This window comes from Podarcis bocagei, assembly GCF_964188305.1.
Source record: "Podarcis bocagei genome assembly, chromosome: 9".
Taxonomy (NCBI): Eukaryota; Metazoa; Chordata; class Lepidosauria; order Squamata; family Lacertidae; genus Podarcis; species Podarcis bocagei.
The window spans coordinates 66,427,762-66,453,051 of record NC_138134.1 but is presented as its reverse complement, the minus strand read 5'-3'; the positions used below and the strand labels follow the sequence as shown (position 1 = coordinate 66,453,051).

General features: G+C 41.7%; 1 protein-coding gene across 2 annotated transcripts in view; it reads right to left on the bottom strand.

Annotated features, from left to right (window-relative positions):
* WDFY3 (WD repeat and FYVE domain containing 3) overlaps positions 1–25,290 on the bottom strand; it is a 132,884-nt gene that overhangs the window by 38,076 nt on the left and 69,518 nt on the right. For both annotated transcript variants that reach the window (XM_081206864.1, XM_081206863.1), the window contains exons 25-39: positions 23,908–24,060; positions 20,468–20,541; positions 19,329–19,490; positions 18,691–18,785; positions 17,104–17,224; positions 15,507–15,724; positions 12,353–12,588; positions 10,333–10,467; positions 9,438–9,617; positions 8,212–8,445; positions 6,981–7,080; positions 5,582–5,742; positions 4,348–4,577; positions 2,565–2,674; positions 982–1,164 (exon numbers count right to left, since the gene is read on the bottom strand). In XM_081206864.1, coding sequence (XP_081062990.1) covers positions 982–1,164; positions 2,565–2,674; positions 4,348–4,577; positions 5,582–5,742; positions 6,981–7,080; positions 8,212–8,445; positions 9,438–9,617; positions 10,333–10,467; positions 12,353–12,588; positions 15,507–15,724; positions 17,104–17,224; positions 18,691–18,785; positions 19,329–19,490; positions 20,468–20,541; positions 23,908–24,060 — 2,392 coding nt within the window. The remainder of the gene's footprint in view (positions 1–981; positions 1,165–2,564; positions 2,675–4,347; positions 4,578–5,581; positions 5,743–6,980; positions 7,081–8,211; positions 8,446–9,437; positions 9,618–10,332; positions 10,468–12,352; positions 12,589–15,506; positions 15,725–17,103; positions 17,225–18,690; positions 18,786–19,328; positions 19,491–20,467; positions 20,542–23,907; positions 24,061–25,290) is intronic.

The window sequence follows — 25,290 nt, the reverse complement described above, 5'->3', positions numbered from 1 at the left end:
ATTAAAAAATAATAATTAAAGAAATCAGTTGTTTTTTAATTTAAATCAGATTTTTAAAAAAATTAAATTGGATTTTTAAAATAAAATGTTTTCAGAGGAAAAATCTTTCTAAATATAGTCTTCTATTTAAGTTACATTATAGTCCAAAGGCTATTCATCAGGAAATAAGGATTTGTTTTAAGTTTTTCATGTCTGCTAAAACTCAGTCTAATTTAAAAAATAAATAAATAAAATTAACCACATCAGTTAACAAACATGGATACATATGCTATAATGTTATTGTTTTAGTTAAATAAATTGTTTAAATGGTTATTAAGGAAATGATTATTTTTCTCCTTCCAATAAAGTACAGTTAACTTCTTAAACCTCACCACAATTTCATAATTATCTGTCTATGTATTTATAATAGTATAACCAAATCAGTATTTTTTGATATAACTAAAAACTACTCTGAAAATTTATTATTCCAAAATGAAACCTTCATATGGTTGTAAGTATTAAGATTATACCAGCAAGATTGAGTCTTTCTGTAAAAAAAATAAAATGATTTAAATCAAATCTTACTGATTAGTGATTTAAATCAAATCCACCCTGCTACAAACCAAAAACGATACCCAGAAAAGCTACAGGCTAATCTAGATGGTAGCATTCTCCCACAAACACACTCCCATCCTACATACTTTTAAACAGGTAGATATTACATCGTTATATTAGAAAGCCCTCAAAGACCACATTCCACATTTGTAACACTGTCTGTGGGTGATGAACAGGAAACCCTTGTTCCCTAGGATGAAAAGCAGGGGATGAAGTGGTGCCCTTTGGGATGGCTAGAACAGAAAGTGAATTATCCAACATCAGATGGAATCAAGGACAATGTCATTTTGCTCCCATCTTCCTCCCTACATTTAAGGGGTTTTAAATCTGCCTAAGCAGCCAAAGAATTATATACCACACAATAATAATCTGCACAGCTGCTCTTACCCAAGTGATTTTGCCAACATTTTAAACTGGCTTCTTCCACAAGGGGCTTTACAAGGGCAATATCCACATGGCCCCTGTCATTGACGGGGAGAGATACTTTGAATACCTCCTCCAAAGCCTGTTTCTTGCTGTAGAACAGTTCTGTCCACACACGATTTACAGCTTTTAAAAGAAGCTGGCGACCTAAATGCATGAAGAGGGCACAAAAGTGAACAAATGGGTATTTATTTCGATAATTAATATCCTGTAACTTCAGCATAGATTTATCGCTCTAGGGTGTCTAACAGAGTAGCACGAAACAAAGAGTACAATTTAATAAATAGTAAAACAACAACAACAACAACAACATGCAAGCTAGTGCAGCAACTTAAAAACAAGTAATAACAGCATCAGTTTAAACAGATGGTAAAATCAAATTGCTCTAAGATAAAGCTAGGCACCTGTCAGCTGCAGAATGGATGAGAGACAAGAATGAGGGAGTGAGGGAGAGGGAGAGGGAGGGGGGGAGATAGAGAGAGCTCAAAAAAACAAATGTGTGACTAAAATTAAGTTTGGAGCAAACCACCTGTACTTGCCTCAGAAAAGCACCTGGGGTTTGTGAATATTCTAGAATCAAAAAACTACCTTGTTCAGAATCATAGAATTGTAGATGAGGAAAAAACCTTTTAGAATTGGCAGGGAGCAGGCGGACAGCAAGTTTATTTTGAGCCTGGTCCAGACAATGGAGATTCACTTTTGGATTCTCTCTTTTAAATATTCACCCCACTCCTAATGTGATGAAACTGTATGAAACTAGTGTTAGCTTTTCCTATGATTTATATTAACCTGAGTCTATTCATTTGGATTTATAAGCAGTGCTTTTCTTCTAGAAAAAATAAGGTGCCGGTATGGTGTATCCTTGTGTACCCCCAAGGTCACACAATATCTTGTGCTGATTGGGATTCATAGTATCAAATACTAGATTTCCTCCATTTTGAGCCAATATACAATGGCGTTCCCAAATTCTTCAGTGTCAAGGACGAAACAGCAATGATGCTGGTGAAATTTTTAACGGAAGGGTTGCCAGTGAAGTAGAAAGTCTGTGCTGTGACAATGCTGGAATTGCTGACAGTCATTTGGAGGCTTCCTTATTTTTCTCTTTCAGCATCCTAACTCCATTTTAACTACCTACTTCAATGATTTGCAAAACAGATCTGTAATAAATCTTGCTTTCTCCCGAGTTCTGAATTGTTAGCCATTTTCCATGAGAGGCAGGTCCTGCTGAGTGAGAGGGATTAAACCTAATCCTAATTATTCCTAACTGCTGTTTGGGCAGGATCTGTTTAAGGTAGATATGCAGCCTGTAATCTGTATTACTGGTCCTCTGTTCAAAATTAACCTCTGATTAGTCCTGGCTTGGCCTATACTTCAAAATGGCTTCTTCTAGTGTTTATCATCAATCTTTTCTTCATAGCTCCTTGGGAAACAACTCATACCCCCACTCTTAAATGAAACAGCCGAAAGATTAAGGGAAGACATGAGGAATACATTAGCTAACATACTAACTGACATTTAAGACGGATGGACTCCAGCTGCATAATTACCTTCACTAACATCTTGATTGTAGACTCCATCTGGCTCGACATCAGAAGGGATCATAACATGCCAAGTAGTCATCCTGGCTTCTGCTTCCAGGCCAAACCCATCTACGCTGCTGCAAATATTATCCAACAATGTTAGATGGAAGTGAAGGAGTTACACTGTATGCAGGACAAAAAGTATACATAAGATCTGCCCGAGGTCTCCATTTCTCACCACCACCTGAGTGAAGCCTGACCTAAACAAACAGGCTCCATCACATAAAAAACTGTTTTAACTGTTTTAAATACTGTCTTTAAAAAGTTGTTATAAGCCATCCTCTTGACTTTCACAGTGAAGGGTGGGTAAGAAATCAAATAAATGAATGAATGAAGTTTCCTAACTATACCACTTTCTAAAGGAGGTGGGGGGCTGCATATTTGAATGCTCCCCCCCCTCACTCACCCTCCAAACACATACAAAAACAGCTAACGCCTCAAGGAGTAAGTTAGATCAGTATCTGTCTCCATTACATTAGCTAGGAGTGCAGAGGTGTGTGTGTGTGTCTGTATGTTTATCTAGACTGGCCTTCCCAGTGCTTTTTTCCTGGGGGTACGCATACCCCTAAACATTTTGTGAATCTAAGTTTGGCCTCATTGAGGGGGTAGTATTTCAATATGAGTAGGAAAATGAGAGTACCTCTTGTGACGTTAACATATGAGTGTGCTGGAGGTGAATTAGTTAAACAAGTTACCCAATCAGAACCCAGGGGGTGGAGTCAGAGGGACTATAAAACCAGCTCTGGGAGAGGCAAAAGGGGAGTTTGTTGGGAGTTGGGTGGTTGGTTGAAGGGAGTGAATTGGGATAGAGTCTGTGGGTAGGTTGAGTTAGTGTAGCGAAATAAGTTGAGTCAGGAACAGTTAGGAGCTAGGTAGACAAGTAAATATCTGAGAGGTGATTTAGTGAATGAGAGCAGGTAGCGGAAGTTACAGGTCTGGATAGGTACCCTACGATTGTAATTGACCGATACTGTTTATGAAACCACACGCTTGTTAAACTGAAATAAATAAACAGAAGTTTATGTTCCAATTTAAACCTGACTGGACTCAGTATTGTACCAGGTAGGGCCTGGGTGGTGGCAGCGAGAAATAAAGTGGTGGCACAGGGATCAATAGACGGTGAAATGTCCAGGGACCCTGTGTGATTGCCACACCTCTAAATATTTTTTAAGAAAAAAAGCACTGGGCCTTCCTAAAAGGTGAAAAGTAAAAAAATGTGTATCTATCTCCATGGGCTCAGTACATGACATTCCCACCACCCCTTGAGGTTAACCTAGTTTACACATGACAAGGAAGGAAGATGAGGAAAATTATGACCATGGCTGCTTCATGTATTTCTGTTCAGGAGTTTCAACATTTGGACAAAATTAATACATAAGCATCATAACATAAAGACGCCCTCACCTGAAGCGTGTGTGAGATAGAGGGCAAGACTGATGGCTCACTTGGTCATGTAAGACCTAAGGCTGCGTCAAAAACGTACTATGACTTCTCTTGAAATTTTACAACTGTCTTTACCTAAATTGTGTGTCCTTGCATGACTGGAATTTTATTTCTACATTTCCTGTACGTTGCCCCTTCACTGGCAAGCAAGATAAATGGAAATATGTGTGACTGTTTCTAGCTTATAAGCTGCAGAAATATGTCCACTAGGAAAAGGGAGGGGGGCAATTACAATGAACCTGGCAATTTTACAGAGTAAACAGTTTTCCAAACAAACTGGTGTATGTGCACTTGGTGAGGAGCTCACCTCCCAGCGTGTAGATTCATCAAGCAATGAGCCAGGCAGCTGAAGAACTCTTGGTCGTGATTCCCAGGACCCAAGATCAGAGTTCGATTGACAGTAAGTGTCCTTAGAGAATCAAGGAGAGCAACTTGCTGAGGAACTGTTTTGTGTGGTCTCGAGAATTGGTATAAGATGGTCCTGTTCAGGCAGTGATAAACGGCATCCAGTGATAATCCCTGAGATCTTCTTTTTGACTGAAGCAACAAAAAAATGCAAATGAACATGTTTAAACATGGAATCTCTGTATTACCCCAAGTTTATTAGCATGTTTTTAAAGATACTTCTTCCACTCAAATCAGAGTAAACCATACTGCGGTATGGAGATGTAAGGAAATAGCCAAGTATTAAGTTGTAAAAATAGCTTCCAATTTTGTTTCTGTAGGAATTGGCCTCAATTGCAGGAAAGGACCATGAAACACTTGCAATTTTAGCATAATAAAGTAGGAGGTAGATATCTAGAGAGTTCATTAAAAGACATAACCATCTGATGATCTGTACATTCATACAGCCAGGGGGCTGTATTGCTTTCTGGGTAATCTTTCCAAGGGTGACATGCCTGTGGTGGGCGGAGCCAGAGGCAAAAGAAGGCAAGACAACACAGGGAAATTTTACTTTTGTACAGTAGACTAGTTGCTACACACCCACCCACCCTCTGTTCTCCATCCAGGCAAGCAGGAGGCATCATCAGAGTACAAGGACAGATTCCAATCAGGCAAAAACATGCAAGGAAAGTGCCTCTGGCTCCGAGGTTCCCTATCTTTGTATATATTGCAATGTATAAAGTTAGGTGGGACGTGGGTGGCGCTGTGGGTTAAACCACAGAGCCTAGGACTTGCAGATCAGAAGGTCGGTGGTTCGAATCCCCGCGACAGGGTGAGCTCCCGTTGCTCGGTCCCTGCTCCTGCCAACCTAACAGTTCGAAAACACATCAACGTGCAAGTAGATAAATAGGTACCACTCTGGCAGGAAGGTAAACGGCGTTTCCGTGCGCTGCTCTAGTTTGCCAGAAGCGGCTTAGTCATGCTGGCCACATGACCCAGAAGCTGTACACCGGCTCCCTCGGCCAATAAAGTGAGATGAGTGCCACAACCCCAGAGTCGGTCACGACTGGACTTAATGGTCAGGGGTCCCTTTACCTTATAAAGTTAAGCAGGCCAAAATAATAATAGGAGGATGAGGAAGAAGAAGAGAAGCATACCTGTGCAATTAACTGGATTATGAACTCTATAAGCAGCTTGGATTCCTTGTTGAACATGCCTTGCCAAAGTTTATCCACCACACGCTGGGTGAAATAGAACACATTGTTTACAAGCACCTGATAGCTTCCTCCACTTGTTATAGGCAGAGATGCGTCCTCCCCTAAATGACAATGATAGTGTTAAAAAGCGTTTTACCCAAATAATTCCATCCCATCCTTCAGTCAAACAGGCACAGCATTAAGAATGAAACCAAGCTAAATTATGAACCGGAAGACAGATTAACATGCAAACATTACCAGTTGCTGAGGAATCAATCACTCCCAACACCACCACACCAGCCAGCAGGACTGGTGACAGGGACATGTCTTTGCCACGTGCTAAAAGGTTTAGTGCAGATGGAGGGCATTTCCTGTCCCTGGGCCATGAAGGTCCTGCCTCGTATGCCCATCCTTCAGACCTCTAACAGTGGAGGACCACAGCAGAACTTCAGAGGAAGGAAGGTGGGAACAGGTGGAAAGATACCCTGGTCTCACAACATTAGATGGGTTAAAAGACCACCTTGGCTGCAAGTCCTGGGAGACTTGCTCCCTGCCTTTTTCCAGCTTGCCTGGAACAGTGGAGCTCTGATTGACACCAGCTACAGAAGCTGATGCAGGTGGCGCTGTGGGTTAAACCAGAGAGCCTAGGACTTGCCGATCAGAAGGTAGGCGGTTCGAATCCCCGTGACGGGGTGAGCTCCCGTTGCTTGGTCCCTGCTCCTGCCAACCTAGCAGTTGGAAAGCACATCAAAGTGCAAGTAGATAAATAGGTACCGCTCTGGTGGGAAGGTAAATGGCATTTCCGTGCGATGCTCTGGTTCGCCAGAAGCGGCTTCGTCATGCTGGCCACATGACCCGGAAGCCGTACGCCGGCTCCCTCGGCCAATAAAGCGAGATGAGCGCCGCAACCCCAGAGTCTGCCTCGACTGGACCTAATGGTCAGGGGTCCCTTTACCTTTACCTTACAGAAGCTGAAGCTGCTGAAAGAGACCAGAGACTTATCTTGGCTGTCTCTTAGTATAGACACATAGAGCCCGAGCTTCCACACATTAAGCCTGAGCTTCTAAGAATGTAAGAGCTGGATCAGACAACAGTCCTATCTAGTCCAGCATTCTACTTCCTACAGTGTTCAACCAGATGCTTATTAGAAGCTCAAAAGCGGGACTTGTACGCAGAATTCCAAGTGCAACCACACCAAAGGACTTGTATGATTGCTCTTTCAAGATACTTTCAGGGTTTTCACCCAATTCTTTTCGAAACGTTCCTGGATACTGAATTTTTTCCTTTCGAACTGAGCTTGCCCATTTTAGTGTGTTTTTAAGTGATACTGAAAGAGAGTCAATCAAAATAAGTTAATTACCCAATAAAACATCAGCAGCAAGCAAATGGTCCATCACACTGTCCAAAATATAGGTCTGGAATTCTTTTTGCTGTGCTCTCGTCGATCTCTCGGGAGAGGCCTGGAAAATAAAACAAAAGCACAGAAGCATTTACCGTAAGGGCTTCTTGTAAACGGGCAAATTTAGGACAACCGCAGGCTTTGTATTGTCTGGCACTCAACACAAATTGAATGTGCTCCATGTACAACAACTGTGGTCAATACTGTCAATTAAAATATACTTTCCTTCTTAAATGAGAAACAAATGTCCTGAATACAAGCTACCTGCTAAATTGATAGAACACACCCACATACTTTTTTGTGTTTAATGATGGCAACAGATGCCTTTTTAATTCTACTCTTCATTGGGGTGGGGTGGGGAGCAGGTCCTCATAAAAATACCACTTTGTGAGAAGTGGATGAGGGTGACATGGATCACAAGAGTATGATGCAGCCTCCTTTTTGTTGCTCACATGCTGCTCTACTTCATTTCCCAAGCTGCTCCCTAGCTCTGGACAAGACAGAAGCAAATGTGAGCACTGGGGGGTGGGAATCTCCCTACCTCCGCTCTCTCACATTTTTCTGAGCTGCTTTCTGGTTCAAAAAGCTAAGGAGGGAGGCATACAGAGAGAGTGATGCACATTGAAGTATATTCCTTATCACCTTCCTTTCTTTCTGAGCTAGAGGCTGACCAGAAAATACACAAGGCAAGACAATCAGAGGAGACTCAGCTACATTAGTAAAGAAACGATGATTTTAATGTGCTATAAACAAGCGACACCAGATGGTGGCAGAGAGCAGGAAATTTTAAAACACAGTTTTCCATAGGGATTTCTTTCTTTTGTTATAACGATATAATTTCTGACTTATTTATAGTGGCGGCGACCCCCCCCCCTTGTCTAGATCCACCCAAGGTCATACAAGAAGCGTTCTTTCTTTCTTTGGCCCACCCGTATGTTTGGCTCTCCTTTCATCCCTTTCCTCCAGAACAGTTTCAGGGATTTTTCAGAGGAAAAGGAGTGAAAAGAGAAAGCGGTGGCAACTCACAGGCCAGCTAGCCCTTTCACAGGGCTGGATACAATCCAAGGGCTGCAACTTACCATCGCTCACAATTTGGTATAACCGGTACTCTTAACAAACAACAGATCATGAAAACTACTCGCTACAACCTCTGGTCCTGCTTAAAGGAACAACGGCAGAAGGCCAACTCTACCTCCAAGAGAAGGTCTATTAAAGGAGTTTGCTTGCTAGCAGGTGTAAGGCAGAGGTTATCAATTATCAGCACACGCATGAAGTCAAACACAAACTTCTTAGCGGGGTGGTTGGTCAAATAGGTCTTGGATCCAACATTGCAGTATTCTGACTGGCTTCGGTTCATTCCTGTGTCAGAGGCAAATGCTTTGAACTCCTCTGCTGGAGATCCAACTTCATCATCCAGATCCGTAACCTTTAAAAAAGAACAACCAATAATGCAAGTCAAGTGATTTACTAGAACCAAAACTATCTTTGCCAAGGCACGGAAGGGAGCAGTTTGCAGTTATTCACTTATTTTAGTGTTGCTTTTCTACAAGTATAAACTTTAGGGATTGTTGCTTTTGGGACTGTTTCCTGGACTGTTCAGGAAACAATTGAATACAATTTTCTTCTGAAAGGTTTTCCCCAGCTGGATAAAAAAGTATTTCCAGGGGTCAGCAACCATTTTCAGCCATGGGCCAGTCCATGTGGTGGGCTGGGCTATTTTTTTTTTGGGGGGGGGGGGAGGAATGAAAGAACTCCTATGCCCCACAAATAACCCAGAGATGCATTTTAAATAAAAGGGCACATTCTACTCATGTAAAAACACGCTGATTCCCGGGCCGTCTGTGGGGCGGATTGAGAATGTGATTGGGCTGCATCCGGCCCCCAGGCCTTAGGTTGCCTACCCCTGGTCTAGATCATCCCATTTCCAGTTATACCGTACCAACACACACCATCTAAATTTATTTTTGGTTTTGTTGTATTTATTAATTGCATTTGCACTCCACCTTTTCTGCAAGAAGCCCAAGTAGAGCACATGCTTTTCCGCCTTCCCCATTTTATCCTCACAACCACCCTGTGAAGTAGCTTAGGCTGAGACGTAGCGACTGGCCCAAGGTCAGCCAGTGTGTTTAATGGCTGAGCAGGGATTTGAACCCTCATCTCCAAGGTCCTTGTCCAACACACTGCCCATTATGTGTAGTGTGTGTGTGTGTGTGTGTGTGTGTGTAAAACTAGCATGTCCTATTGTATGGAAAGGTGGTATGTAAATGCAAAACTTCACCAAATAAAATCCCAGATTCCAACAGAAAATGCCATATGGACAAGAAGTAAAAGAGAGACAGAGAAAAAAGCTGGTTTCTACTTTGTGTGTGTGTGTGTGTGTGTGTGTGTGTGTGTGTGTGTGTTGTTTTGTTCTCCTACCATTTCTGAGTATGGCCGGATGTTGAAAGGGAATACAGTGGCTGCCAGTGCACAAAGAAACTCGGGGCTCATCCACATTGAAGCCAGATCAGGAACATTGTGATACAAGTAGCGGAAAAACTGCATCAAGGTGACTGGATATTCCCGAAGCCAAGAACCCTCTTCTTCGGACTGCCAAGGCTGTAACGAAAGGCAAAAACAAAGCTAATTGTGTGTGTGTGTGTGTATAGCCATAACCTGCACTGGGATCTTAATATAAAACAAAATCCAATATATAAATAAGATTACTACTGATGAAATAAGAAGAAGAAGAAGAAGAAGAGTTTGGATTTGATATCCCGCCTTTCACTCCCTTTAAGGAGTCTCAAAGCGGCTAACATTCTCCTTTCCCTTCCTCCCCCACAACAAACACTCTGTGAGGTGAGTGGGGCTGAGAGACTTCAGAGAAGTGTGACTGGCCCAAGGTCACCCAGCAGCTGCATGTGGAGGAGCGGAGACGCGAACCCAGTTCCCCAGATAACGAGACTACCGCTCTTAACCACTACACCACACTGGCTCTCAAATAAAAGAAAAACACATTGTATGGAGAGTAAGATATCATCATCTCATCATTTTGTTAATTTGGGTTTAATATGAAAATGGTTGAAGATAAATTCACTGGGACATGGAGATATGTTTTTTGCTTATGCTGCTCTCTAAACAATCACGTCCACCAATGGTGTCATAAAGATAATAAGTAACATATTAAAGCTAAGCATGTATCAGCCCTATTAGGATATGGGGGGAACTCTGCCTCATAGCCCCAGGTAATCCTCTCTGAGCTTTCAAAAGCAAATGGTAACACATAATTAGGAAGCTGGATGTCTATTGACATCTGAACAGTGTTCATACTTACTGAATTCAACATGCTCCTAAGCATCCCCAGCAGCAGAAATGCAGCTTCTGTGCAAAGATTGTGAACTGAAGCAACCACAGTGCCACTTGATGCAGGAACACCAAATATAAATGTCCAAATGGAATCCAAGTCAAACTGTTGATTGGAAAGAAAATTGAGAATAGGGGGATGGGAAAATAATAGTCAACACACAACCCAATTTAAAAGTATCACTATAATTGATGTTAGCCGCTCTGAGCCCGGTTTTGGCTGGGGAGGGCGGGCTATAAATAAAATAATAATAATAATAATAATAATAATTATTATTATTATTATTATTATTATTATTATTATTATTATTATTATTATTATTATTATTATTGGCTTCCATAGAAAAGGGCAACATTAACTAGGGATATGTCTTGTCATACTACAATTTGTTTTACTGGGGGTAGGGGCACTTGTTCATGAAGTTCCAATTTAGTGCTCAAGTGACAAGTCAAGACAATTAGAAGCTCCTATGTAGAGGTACTGCCAAATGAACACAACAGGAATTGTAGGTCTCTCTTGGTTTTCCATCAATCTCTGTTGGTTTTCAGTGATGAACCCTAGAAATGGAGGAAACTACCCAAGAGGATTCTGAGGTGTATTATGTCCCATGGAATCTGGGGAGCTGATTGTTCCATTGAATGCAGGGGATCTAGCAAAGCCCATATTTATAAAGTATGCAACTAAGATTTTTGGCACTAGGAACGCTGACAATGTTGGTGCGCACTGAAGCGTCTGGGCAACCCAAGTGCTTTCGTCTTCTGTTACTGGAGACTCAGATGGAACTTCCACTAGCAAGTCCCATCCACTGCTAAATACCACAGCGGTCCCCCCACCCCAAGTCTCTCTGTATCTCAGGTTTTTCTGGAATATAGCAGCAGCCTTAAAGGTAATGGGACCCCTGACCATTAGGTCCAGTTGTGGACGACTCTGGGGTTGCGGCGCTCATCTCGCTTTACTGGCCGAGGGAGCCGGCGTACAGCTTCCGGGTCATGTGGCCAGCATGACTAAGCCACTTCTGGCAAACCAGAGCAGTGCATGGAAACGCAGCAGCCTTACTGAAGCTCTAAAAGCTCCCATCAAGCAATTTCCAGTAAACTCAGCATGCAGCCTTTAAAGACCTCTCATTATCTGCTTGTGTACTTCAAAAGTACAATACTATACACCTCCAGATGGCGTTGAGGCGTATTATCTATCTGCCCACTGCTCCTGGCCTTGGGGCAGCTTTAGCATATGCTCAAGTTGCTACTTGTGAATTACAAAAGAGGAGGCTATCAGGGCACCTTTCGGACTCCAGTCCAGCCATACAAACTGTTTGCTTTTTTAATTGAGTTCCACAAAGAAACAAAAACTTGGGAGACATACAATATCATGCCTATATATGCAGCTCCTCATTATTGTTTCTCAAACAGCACACTGTCCTAGAATCATAGAATAGAATCATAGAATCATAGAGTTGGAATAGACCACAAGGGCCACCGAGTCCAACCCCCTGCCAAGCAGGAAACACCATCAGAGCACTCCTGACATATGGTTGTCAAGCCTCTGCTTAAAGACCTCCAAAGAAGGAGACTCCACCACACTCCTTGGCAGTCCTGACCCTTCTTTAGTCATGCATTCATTTTCAAATTATAAAGCCTTCTGAAGAGCATTCCCCATCATTCACAGAAAATTAAACTTGACATTAGAATGACCTGTGCCTGTTAACCACTGGGACCTCTACTGAATTCAGTGGAATTCTAGAAGAGCGCAAGAGAAGATTTGTCCACACAATGCAAGGAAATGAAGGCTGTATCTTCTTATGTCCTTTATATTTCTATTAAGCATGATTCTAATGCCAAGTCCCTCTCAGATACAGAATGCTTCATCACAACTTTCATTGCAGGATTTAAGTACTCTACTGTGAAGGGGGCTTCAAAGCATCACTCCCCCCCCCCCTTTGCTTTTTTGAGTCACACTTAACAAAATTGGTATCTTGCTAGATAATCCCTACCTGGCCTCCCTGATTACATCGGCTGGTGATGACAGGTGCACTGACCTGCAGGTTTTCAGGCAGTTCAGTGACTGGCTGCTGCAGGAAAAGTGCCATTAGGAGGAAATAGAGCGCAGGCACATTCGTGTGCTTAGGAAGAAATGACTGAAGAACCGGAAAGCCTGGGAAATGACAAGCCTCCCGGTTAATTTCCCTGACAGTCGATCTGCCGCCAGCACTCCTGCCAACGTTGAAACCTGAGAGGGGGAAAGTAAAATTAAAAGCCAAAAAGCAACAACAGTGGGTCCGATTCACAACATCAACGTAATGGAACAGAGCACCGTTGTTAACACCTGTGCATAACTAGTATCGACAATAAATAGGGTAGTCAGAGCAACAGGTTGCAAAAAAACCAGGCCACAATTAATTCAATGGTAAAAAAAACCCAAGATGGACGCTTTTCTGCTATGGCATTTTATTTGCCTGCCCTGTCAAAATGTTTTGGGATTGTGCAGAGGAATGTGCAAATTACTCGTGTTTCTTCAGAGTTTCAAGATACAACAGTTTTGTCTGGTATCTACTTTCATGCTTAATAAAAAAAAAATGTGTAGGAAACAGGAAAGAAGCACAATTTTTGAAGCAGTGCAGAATGTATTGTGGCACATTATACTTTCAGGTTTAAGGGACGGTTAAAAATAATATCCTCATAAAGCTATTTTCCTTCTTCACCCCAAAAGATTGGTCATAGTGTTAAAAGTCTCATTTGGCCTCTTTACCCATGGAACAAAGCCATGCCACTGGGCAACAAAACCATCCTCATATTCCAGTTACCTCAGTGCTCAAAACTGTTCGGTCACCTTCTCAGCAAGAGCATTATTCCAGGCACAGGGTTGCATCCAAGTGAATTTTATTTACAACAGACCGACTAAAATTAATGTAACTAAGTTACCCATGTCTATCAGTTTTGATGGGTGTACTCCAAGTATGGCTAAAACTGGATACAACCCATAAATAGGCAAATTCGGCCCTCCAGATGTTTTGGGACTACAACTCCTATCATCCCTAGCTAACAGGACCAGTGGTCAGGGATGATGGGAATTGTAGTCTCAAAACATCTGGAGGACCGAGTTTGTCTATGCCTGCCATAGACCATCTTGCATCATACATCCATCCTCCTTTCTTGCTGCTACCAATAAAAAGGTTAACATCTCTTTAAATCAGGAACCCTGCTGGATCCAAGGGCCAGATCTTTACCTGGCCTCATCCTGTGTGCCAACTTTTGACAGGTGGACAGGATAACCCATCTGCCAATCACATAACATCAACATGGTATCTCATGATGGACAGGTAGGTTGTCCTGCCCACCTGTCAAAATCCACTGTGCAGGGTTCCCAAGCACCAGAATGTTATTGGTTTGGATTTGTCAAAAATTATGAACATAGGAGAACTGAACACAGATGGGGTGGGAGGTGGGGCAGGAACCCAGAACAATATTACTGTTTTCAAACACAGGCTACATCCAAGGAATAAGGTGATTCAGTTTAAGGAGGAACTGTGAAATACCATTGTTTTACGTACATGAAGAAGAAAAAAGTTGCCAGAAAAATGTAATAATAAATAACACTGATACAAAATGCTTGTCATTATTCTTCATAATCAAAAGGATTCTCCTATGAGAACACAAGACAGAGGCATTGAAATAGGACCTAATTTATTTTAAAATACATTATATTCTCATTTCCATATGGAACTCAAATTGGAATCCAATTTCACATAAATTCCATAATCTCAACATCATCCAAAAATGTTCACTATCTTTTGTTCTGTGCCCTCTACCTGTCATCCCTGATAAATAAGTTTCTCGTACTAAAAGACATCTGGCATAAAGAATGTCATCTACCATTCAAGGTTTGTAATTTAATTATTTTGCTTCTGTTACAAAGATTCAAATTTTAGTATACTCTCTTGCTAAGTAATGCACTATGCCCTAATCTAGAGATGCTCAATGTATTGTTCATCAGGTACAACTCAGGTTCATAGATGGTTTCTCAACTCTCTCTTCCAATTTTAAAGGTTTAGTCATCTCAGTACTTTCCAAATATTTTATTTTGGACCTATTCTTATATTACAGCAGCAGCTGCAATTGCTGTTCCAATAACGTCAAGAGATAATTTGGGAAGTGCAAACACGAAGATTGCTTGTGTACAACAACCCACACATCACCCTCCCCACACATGGGAGGAAGCTGGGACACAATGGATTTGGATTCTAGCTTCAACGTTCATTGAAAGGTGACTAAGGCTGTACTCCTAAGTGCCCTTACTAGGGAGTAAACCCCACTGGGTGGGACTTATTTCTGAGTAAACAAACATAGCATTGCGCTGTAAACGATCCTCCATATTCCTCATATGTCACTGTGCTCCTATGCAGTACTGTTTCGCAGAAACCTCTGAGTTTGTCAGATTCACTGGGATGCTTTGTACCGTATTGGCCTGAATATAAGCCTCACTTTCCCCCCAAATTCCAACGGTGAAAAGTTAAAGTGCGGCTTATATTCGCGAATTTACGGTATGCAGCCAGGAGCATGGGGCAAACAGCGCCAGGAGTGTGGGGCAAACAGCGCCCAGCCCACGCGTAGTCCCCTGTCATCTCCCCCAGGAAGGGAGAGAGCAAGGAAGGGGAAAGGCTACCAACAACGCAGCACGGTATTTTTTCTCTCCCCCCCCCCCCCAATTTTAAAGGTGCAGCTTATATGCGGGCCAATACAGTATCTGATAATATCACAAACTAGTCTAGTCTATGATCCTGTACATGGCTGGGGTTGATTTACATGGGTGTTTTACAGCCATAATCACAGACAGACTAAAACTGTTTTGCCTTAATGAGCTATCTGTGAAATGTGCTCACCCATAAAGGTGTGAGCTCAAATCACCCACGCCTACAACTTTAGGCTAAGAGGAGTTCATTCCACAGGATAACCCATTCAGTCACAATACTTTCTGAGTGCATGCTTCTAGAGACCATCTCACAGCCGTTAAGAATGCTACATTGAAACTAGCCTTCCTGGTACTAGATCAATTCTGTATTAGCCACAACATTCATATTAAAAATAAAATAAAAGTGAGGGTGGGGAGAAAAGGGGTTCAAAAATTAGGACATTTTAAAATATTCATACCAAGCACCGTTCCAATCTTATTAGTCAACACAGAATCTGTTTGCTCAAGCCAGCCTCCGCCAGTGAGGCCTTCTTTGAACTTGATGAGAATGGCCGGGTTGCTCAACAGGACCACCAGAATCCTCATGGCTGCTGTCACTGTGGTAGGGTGCAAGTGCTCTTCCATAAACAGCATAATCCAGTCAAACCCCAGGGTCCGGACCAGTTCTTCACAAGCCCTGAATAAAAAGTAGGGGGAATGCTACAGAATTAATGGACTAAAGCCAGACAAAATGGGCAAGCCTTATAGGACAAAAATGTTAGGTGCTTTTCATTCTGTTTGATATGTAACTTTAACTCTGTTTGCATTTTGCAAGGTTGAGCATACACAATTGAGAATGCGCTAACTCTCCTTAAGAGCATTCCGAATAATCTCTGCTGGGTAGCTCAGTCGGTAGAGCATGAGACTCATAATCTCAGGGTTGTGGGTTCAAGCCCCATGTTGGGCAAAGGATTCCTGCCTTGCATGGCGTTGGAGTAGATGACCCTTGCAGTCCCTTCCAATTCTAATGGTCTTAGATAAATTCCTATTCACTTTCCTGTGAAACGATTTTTCATCAATGGAAAATTTTCTTCAGTCTATAAAGCTATCTAATGAATGAGAATATATGAAAAACTGGTTCATCACTTCAGTTACTTTTAATACAGTGGTGCCTCGCAAGACGAAAATAATCCGTTCCGCGAGTCTCTTCATCTAGCGGTTTTTTCGTCTTGCGAAGCAACCCTATTAGCGACTTAGCGGATTAGCGCTATTAGCGGTTTAGCGGCTATTAAAGGCTTAGCGGCTAAAAGGCTATTAGCGGCTTAGAAAAGGGGGGGAGCGAAAAAAATCGCAAGACTCGCAAGATGTTTTCGTCTTGCGAAGCAAGCCCATAGGGAAATTCGTCCTGCGAAGCGCATCGAAAAACGGAAAACCCTTTCGTCTAGCGGGTTTTTCGTCTTGCGAGGCATTCGTCTTGCAGGGCACCACTGTAATAAATAATAATAATAATAATTACTATTATTACTGCACCATGAACCAACCAAGGGCCACACAGGGGAACTGAGAAGCATTTTCGGAGGACGCTTCTCAACTGTGGAACTCAATTCCCCTGCAGGGTCACCCATTCCAGATGTCTTTGGAAGGGTGTCTTTATACAAATAGGCTGACCCCAAACTTTGGAACAGCGTGGCTCTGAAATAAATGAATTGATAAATACAAAAAAACCTGCAGTCTCTTTAAATAAATGCCATCAATAGATGTTTGCCATATTAGCATTTCACTATTAATTAACCATCTACTTGCCCAATTCCAGGTGTACACAGCTGTGCACAGAAACATGTGGCGGTAATTCCACATAGATGTAGCCACCATAATAATGACTGCAACTGCCCCCTGCCTTTGCTATGGCACAGGGGTGCAACACAATGCCAATTACAGGGATATGCTGAAAGCAGCTAACCCCATCCGTGGAACTCTCAAGTAGCGCTTGACTAAGCCTTGTTTTTGTCCATTAAGGTGTTGTGGGTTTTTGACGCAGTCACATTTCCTAGCAAAAGTTAGGCTACTTGTACTCACTGCAAGTTGACACTGTTTTTTTCTTTAGACGTATACACAAGCTTAAGCAGTATGTCCAGCAATCGGTTCCTCAGAAGGATAAGATTTGCAGAAACAAGACCTCCAAAGTCTTCTTCTGTTCCTAAAACACAAAATGCATAGTTAACTTTGAAACACATCAATGGAATGCTTCTTGCAAGTATTGCATCTTCTAAAATAACATCAGTTGCCTCCTGCCCCCTCAAAATATAACTGGTTTGTAAATAGTTTTCTGCTATTGTAACAAACAGTGTATGACTAAAACCTGCTTGAGCTGAAAATACGCTAGACTGCTGATTGAAAATAACAGTTGCAGGTTACAGAATGGCAGTCACCACAAACAGAAAAGGGGGAAATCGGCAGTCAATTCACTGTGATTGCACCCACAGTTAAGAACAAACTACGCCCAAATGAATTTCATGTAGCAAGAGTGTGAATTTAAATTATTGTTACTAGTATACCATAAAACAGATTCCAAGTTCTGCAAGTGAGTGAAGATGAACCTACTAATCAAGACTGAAACATTTAACCAACTTGAATGGTGGGAAAATTGCCTAGGCAAGGAAAATACGACAAACACTTCAAATTAACCATTTTCTTTTCTTCAGTTTCTTTCTTCTACTCTATGTGCTCAAGGAGCATATGTAAGTAAGTTCCCATCATGTTTAGGGCAATAAAGGGTGGAGGGAAAATACTCGGAATTTCTGAACTAAAGAGCAGAATGGTAGAGGGCATAAAGTTAAGAGGGTTTTAAAGCTCATAAAGGCTCAGTTTTGTTTTGTTTTCATTTCAGACTTCGTTACTTTTTCCTTTTCACACAAAGGGAAGCGAAGAGGGGAAGAACTTCCAGCTGATGTTTAATGGTACAGTGTAGCCAAGAAAAACAAGCTCTGCTACCTTTAAAAGTATATGCTAGAAACTGTTTACTCCTGCTTTTTCATGCAATTTGTGGTTCAGAACAATTGAAGAGCCGTGGTCCATGCAGGCCACCTGGAATTTCATTACTTTTCTTGTAGACTACACTTCAAAAAGTGCCAATGTAAACATTTCTTCCACTTCATTTCCATTTAGATGGCTTGAATGTTCAATTAAACCTAATTCCTTTTACATGAAAAGAAAACCAAAATCAATGAGACTAATCACTTGCAACTCTGTGTGGCCAAGTCCCACACACTTGGTCGCAACCACTGCTTTTACATGTAAATATCACAGAGGATCTATGGCAGGAGATTTAACATCTTAGGGCCATGTAGTAAGTTTTCTTTTACTTTTATTTCTGTGAAAAGGACTTTTCTCTTAACTTTCTGCACTTTTTGCAACACAAGCCAGTGGAATTTATTTTCATGCCAGCCTCTTTGACTTAAATGAGAGTTTCTTGGGTGCTGAAGTTTGTAGAGTGCAACCTTGGGAAATTAACTTTAAAAGGGCCATCCTAATTAAAAGATTATCTTTCTAGAGAAGAAAAGTGAAGGTATTGTAGCACTGAAAACAAAGAGATCATCATCCGTGGTAATGAGAAAACATCTTTCGAGTGATTTCTTTGGTTCCACTAGAACTGGAACTACTTACCAGTGTCAAGCTTTTCTTCATTGTTCATCTCCATGACTACAAATTTCTCACAGACTGCAAATGTAGGCAAAGTAGAAGAGATGAACTGCCCAAACCTTGGTGGATAAGAGGGGGAAAAACAGCATGCACTCCGTTTGACAGGTGGAGTTTAATTTGTCATTAATTAACATTGGCTGCAAAGTAACACTAAGCAGCAATTATTTTCTTTAAAATCAGATCCTGACATTTATTAGGATTGAATAAAGTTGACTCAGTCACACACGTACGCACACACTCTGAAACAAATTGTCCTGGATAACACTCACTCACACTCTCTCTCTCATTCCATGTGTGCAAAATTACTATAAATAGGACATTTTGAAGCATAAGGAGGGGAAAGAACATCATCTTCAAGGTATTTTGAAATGGATTCTGGAAAGCCACTGTAAAAGATTATTAAATTTACCAATCATGAAAAAACTGTGTACATAAGGAATGTTTTATGTTCCCAGGCTGGTAGATTCAGAGCAACGGAAGATAAATGTAGCCTCACAGAGAAACATGCGATCTATTTTTTATTTATTTATTTATTTATTTATTTATGAATGAATGAATGAATGAATGAAAGGAGGAAATCAAAGGATAACTCTATTTGGTACCTGAGCAAGTCATTGCTGCTAGGGAATCCTTGAAGCAAATAGCTCAGTACGTTGCTAATAGCGGCAATAGTTGGCTGAGACAAAGACATATCTCGAAGTGTCAGCAGAAGTTTTGGGATAAGCTGGAACTCCCTCATCAGTTTTGAATTCTTTGCTGCTTCACTGAAATGAAAAGAACAGCTTAAATAATAAGCAATTCTCATTGATTTGAGTAGTGCATGCACTACAGCTCTTTTTTTAAAAAAAAGATGGATCTAGCAATCCACTTGACTTATGTTCATACCATGTAACGAGAATATAATGTCAAACGTGGGAACGTATTTTTCCCCATTTACTTCAATTAGTTTCTTTAACCTGGCTTTACATCAGATACATTCATTCCAAGGTTGCTTACAAACCCACACACAAATAAATCGTAACATCAGTCATCATGATAGATAAGAACATAGGTAAAATTGGTAGCAGCCAAGAATAAGAGCAAACAAAAACTAATTTATATAAACAGATTGGTTTGGAAATACCTTCGCCCACTCTTATTGTTTGCTGACCATCTTTGCTATTAACATCCAAATGTATATAGATGGTTAAAACAGCCAAATGCTGTTGAAGCAAGTAGGCCAACTACTGTGGAAAATAGCAGATGTGGGGCCAGACTGAATCTCCTTTCCAGAGGAAGTCTAAGTTTCTGACTACAGAAAAAGCCTAGTCTCTTGGGCTTGCCCACAAAAGATCTGGCGACAGGACATGGGTCTAATGCAATCTTCCCTATCCCACTGCCAAATGTTCTGGAAAACAGCCAGCCAGCATGGCCAATGACATAAAAAACCACGACTTCATGTTTGCATTTTATATTGTAGTCTTCATAACTATCTAGATGGAACTTCCAATAGTTAAGACTAGGTGCTTAGCGTTCAATTCAGTCCAGCTCTCTTAACTCACTTGTCTGTCTTTCGCTATTTTTCCGGAAGTTCCACCTTTCCTTTCTTATTCTCCCATCATAATAAAAAACCTTTCAAATCATATCAAATCAAAATCATGACACAGCATTAAAGCAAGCAAAGGGGAGAGAGACTGGGAAGCAAAATCTGGATTGCACATAATGCTGTTTTGTTTACAAGACAAATTATATCAGACGTTACCTGGATTCAGTAAGAAGCTCAATGAAATGTTCGAATAAGGAAAGGTGAAGTTCATAGGGTGCATGCAGCCAGACCTGAAATACAAAATATACAGCTGATTTATAGCTGGCATGTGCTATTCTGCTTAGTAGAGTTATTCTAGACAACCAATATTAGGGTTAGCTATTGCTGTTTTTGTCCCAGGTGTTGCTTTTTCCCATTGGAAATGAATAGAGTCTAAATGAAGTTATCATAAACAATTATTCTTTTCTTTCCATACCAGATTGCAATTGTCAGACCACCAATCAAACAATAAAGCCCATGGATTAAACAAGTGAAAAACAAGTAAATTCATATTCTACTTGATCTGCAGGTATAAAAAGACAAGATTTAGCCTCTTCATCTTCCATTTATAAAAGATTGAGAATCTAACAGGGGAAGATTACAATCTGAAAACTAAACAACAAACAGCGCTAATACAGCGCATTCATCAATGCCGTAGAAGTAAGTTGATCGACTTCCACCTGCCACATACAAGTGTGTGAATGTGACTTGGGTTTTACTTAACTATGATAAAAATTGACATTGTTATTAAGGAAGAGAACAAAAAGGGGGAAGTCTAATTAATCTGTTAAAAAATGAATCAGAACGAGATAGTGATAAGAAAATCTTCATAGAAAAATACAAGCCATTTTCTCCATCTTGGTTATTTGCTTCTGCTGTTGCTAAAGCCTTTATTTGTGGCCTAGACACCTCTATTCTATATAACTTAAATCTATTCTTCAAAGGCCGCTTCCTGCTAGCCTTCTGTCACTGCAAAAAATAATACCTTTCTCCTCTTGTTATGATCAGCGTGCAGACCTCCTTCAGTTAACAGCGATGTGAAAAGCTACCGCAAATCAAACTACATAGTCAAAAGTATTTTCATTTAAATCTCCAAACTTAACTTGCCTGTCTAATCGTTTCCCTTTCTCATACCCTTGACTTCACTTAAGGTAATGTGCTGCTGCTTCTCCCCCCCCCCCCCGCCCCCGATTTCTTCATTTCCGATTTTATTTCTTCTGTGATATCGTTCTCTCCGTTCTGCAACAGCCTCAAAAATCCTACTTCCCAAGACCACATATACAAACTCCCTTTCATTTTTTAAAAATTCTCATTTTCTGGTCATCAGTCTAACCTGTCTTTTGCTGTTTGCTATCAGCTAGTCCTGCCCTTTATCAAATCTTGTCCCTCAGTTCCGCTGGCATTACTTAAAACTACAAATACTGTGCGTTTGGATTTTCAGTTTAAACACAAAGGCGGGAAACTAGAATCTGCCATGGGTCATTATTTGCTCGTCGTGCACAACACAAATTCAGAAAATGGTCACTCGACCCATATTCCATTCACAGGACCTGTGGCATCCACCCACACCATCCAGTATCTATTGCCAGTGTTGCCACTGCCATTTTGTGCACACTGAGACATGCCAAAGCGTGTGGACCTTGAGCGGACAACTTAACTGATGTCAGGTGAGGATTCTGTCTAGGGGAAGCCACTGAGTTTGGGCTAATGAAGGGAACTGCAGTGAGACCAGCTACAGTGGTACGGCAGCTTCTTGACACCATGGATGGGGATGCTCAGAATGCAGCCGTCCAGGCCTCTCTGTCTGACCCACGGGGCACTCCAAAGCCACACCATCTCACCCAAGGCTACATCCTCTTACTAGCCCTGCTTTGCACCTGAGTGATGATAAAGGGTCTGGAAGCCAAGCCTTAGGAGGAATGGTTGAGGGATTGGGTATGTTTAGTGTGCAAAAGAGGAGACTGATATCCATCTTCAAATATCTAAACAGCTGTCACGTGGAAGATGGAGCAAGCTTGTTTTTTCCTGCTCTGGAGGGTAGGGCCTGAAACAATGGATTCAGGTTACAAGAAAGGACATTCCGACTAAACACCCAGAATAACTTTCTGATAGTAAAAGCTATTTGACAGTGGAACAGACTCCCACAAGAGGTGGTAGACTCTCCTTCCTTGGAGGTTTTGAAGCAGAAGTTGGATGGGCATCTGTCAGGGATGCAGTTAAGGTTCCAAGGGGTTGCTCGAGAGCAAGCAGGCAAATGCCTCCCTGCTCGGGTGTGAAGCCTTGCTTTTGATGCCAAAATAAACTTTATCTGTCCAGAGCGCCACTCTCCCATGGCTGGCTCATTCACTGGCAGAATCCGTGAGTGGGCGATCCTTAAACCTTCCCCAGCAGAGTAGTTTCTTGACGCCCAGTCTGCACCTCCCCTCTCGGCATGGAAGCTTACTGCGCAAGGAGGGCGTGGGTAACGGAGGGCCTCTCTCCTCCCCGCTTTGCTCAGGCAAGGTGTCCTGGCACCGCCTCGCCTCCTCCGAGCCCTGAAGCTCCTCTCCACTGGAGCCGTGGTTACTCTCCTCTGCTGAGGAGGAGCTGCTTCCCGCAATCTTCGGGGGCTCTTTGTAATCCATCCAGCTTTTCCCCTCTCCCCCCTGAGCCGATGGCAGTTCCCTGACAGATGCTTTAGCTGAGATTCCTGCATTGCAGGGGGTTGGACCAGATGAAACTCAGGATCCCTTCCAACTCTACGATTCTATGTTTCTGCCTACCTAAACTCTGACAATCCTTCTTACTGGCCTGGATGGAGGATAGAAAGTGGTGTGTGGATGTGTGTAGGAACTAGCCTACTGAACAAAGGAAAACAATTACCATTCAATGCTCTGCCCACTTTTGACTCTGTCCCTGCCCACCATTGGCATGTGGGCCCCAGAAGGGAATGTGGCCCTCTGGCTGAAAAAGGTCCCCTGTCTCTGCTTTACACCAACAACCTTAGCAGGTTATATCATAATGCCTGACTTGTGAAAAGGTTTCTAGGTGCTTCGCTGGTCTGAGCAAACGGTAGACAAACAGTAGACTGATCTTGATGCTCCATACTGGTAACTATTCGCCTTCCCTCCCCTTTAAGCCTTCATTTAATCTTGCTCTCAATTTAAGGGATCCAAGCCTGACACTGAATATTTCATTCAAATAAATACATGTCAGACTCCATATTAATTTTCACCTGCAACATAGTTTTCCACACTGTGTGCTACCCTAGCAGAGTAACTGCAAAGTGCTATCCTGTGGCAAAACGATTACGTTAGAGGCCGTTCATGATTGATCATGTGTTATTTCAAAAGGCATTTCTGACACCAACTCTTGAGTTTAGCTTCAAAACTTACCTCCTTCACGAAACAGAATAATGTAATATATTTTAAGAGGGCTGCGTTACAATCAGTCAACATTGCTGGTAGATTATAGTCTCTCTGCACTGCAACTGCATAATGTACTGCATTAGATATGTAGTTTCATGAGATCCTCAAAACCAATCTCTTTCACTGGCGTGCTTTCTGTTTCAGAAAACACTTGCCCCAGGTTTCCTAATGATTGTAATAATTTCTAGCTTTCAGGGGTGCCCTATGTACCTCGAAGTCGCAAAGCAGGTCCTGGAAGGCAGTTGAATTTGGAATAATGGATGTTTCGTGACCGCTGTCAACAGTCCCCACCAAGGAAAAGGTCAAATGAAGAATGTGGCTATTCAGGAGAGAGCGTTTCTTCTTTAACAGCATTGCCAATAACTGAAATACAAGTAAGCAACATATGGACATTGAGTGGCAAAGTGGGTTTCCCCCCTCCTTTTATAATTCTTACAGCCTTTTGCAGACAAAGGAAATATCATCTTATTCCAAGCATAATAAAAAGTATCACAGCAGGGCAGAGCCATTCGCAGAGCCATGCTTTTGTAAATTCAAAGATCAGGTATAATGTACATTTCTTTGTCATAAACTATTGATAATACCAAGAATTACAATGGAAAAGCAGAAAGAGGTAAAGTTGACATTAACCGACAAAACAGCAGGCATTCTGAAATGAAGAGGCTGTTCTCAGGGATGGGGTTGCTAGTGACTAGTCCTACACAGAACTACTTGTCAAAAGGAAACAAAAGAAAATCATCATGGTGGGCAAAAGATTGGGGGTAGCATTTGCAGCCTTTTGTAATTTAATATTTGATTATCCAGGTGGATATAACAGGAATCCTGCAAAGGACAGGCAGCTGCATTTTGAAATACAAGTTACCAGCCATTACTGAATCCATTACCTTTGAATTCCAAAACGTTTTCTTATATTTTTAAAAAATGTGCTTAGAAGGAAGCAATTTCTAAAGCACGTTTTGCTGCCCAGTGTAAGTGTTCCTACCTCGGTATGGATCATAACTCATCTGCGCCGTGACTAGTTTTCAGAAGACAATAATATTTGGTGCCTATTGAAAGCAAATCAAATGCAGGCAGAATGGCTAATAAAGAAGCCTCACAGTGATGATTATCTAGTTCATTCAATGCAGTACTGATTAAACAGGACTCCTATTGGCAAATTCAGTTCAGGGGCTAAGTGATAGATGGGCCTCATACACAAAACGGCCCCTTCTAAATCGTATGGCACGTTGAAGGTAAGGGAAGTCATCTTGGACGTGATGAAATTAGAACAAGGGTCTCATCTCCTTTGATGGAAAGTCATTCCCAACTCGTAGAAGAAGCTCCATCCATTTGTCCGAACAAATTACTATGTTTTCAAATAGACAGATAAATCAACCTCACTACTGGCTTCAAATGCCCTTCAACTGACACAGATGGTGCACTGCCCTTGATTACGGTAACAACAATAGAAGCTCCTCCTCATGTATTTCTCTTCAGGCTCCTGCGTGTTCTTCCTTTGATTTGGCAGCAGATAAGAGTCTCTGCTGAGCTAGCAGATGTCACAGATCTGACACGATGACCATATTCTGATGGTGCTTCACTTTAACCGCAGAG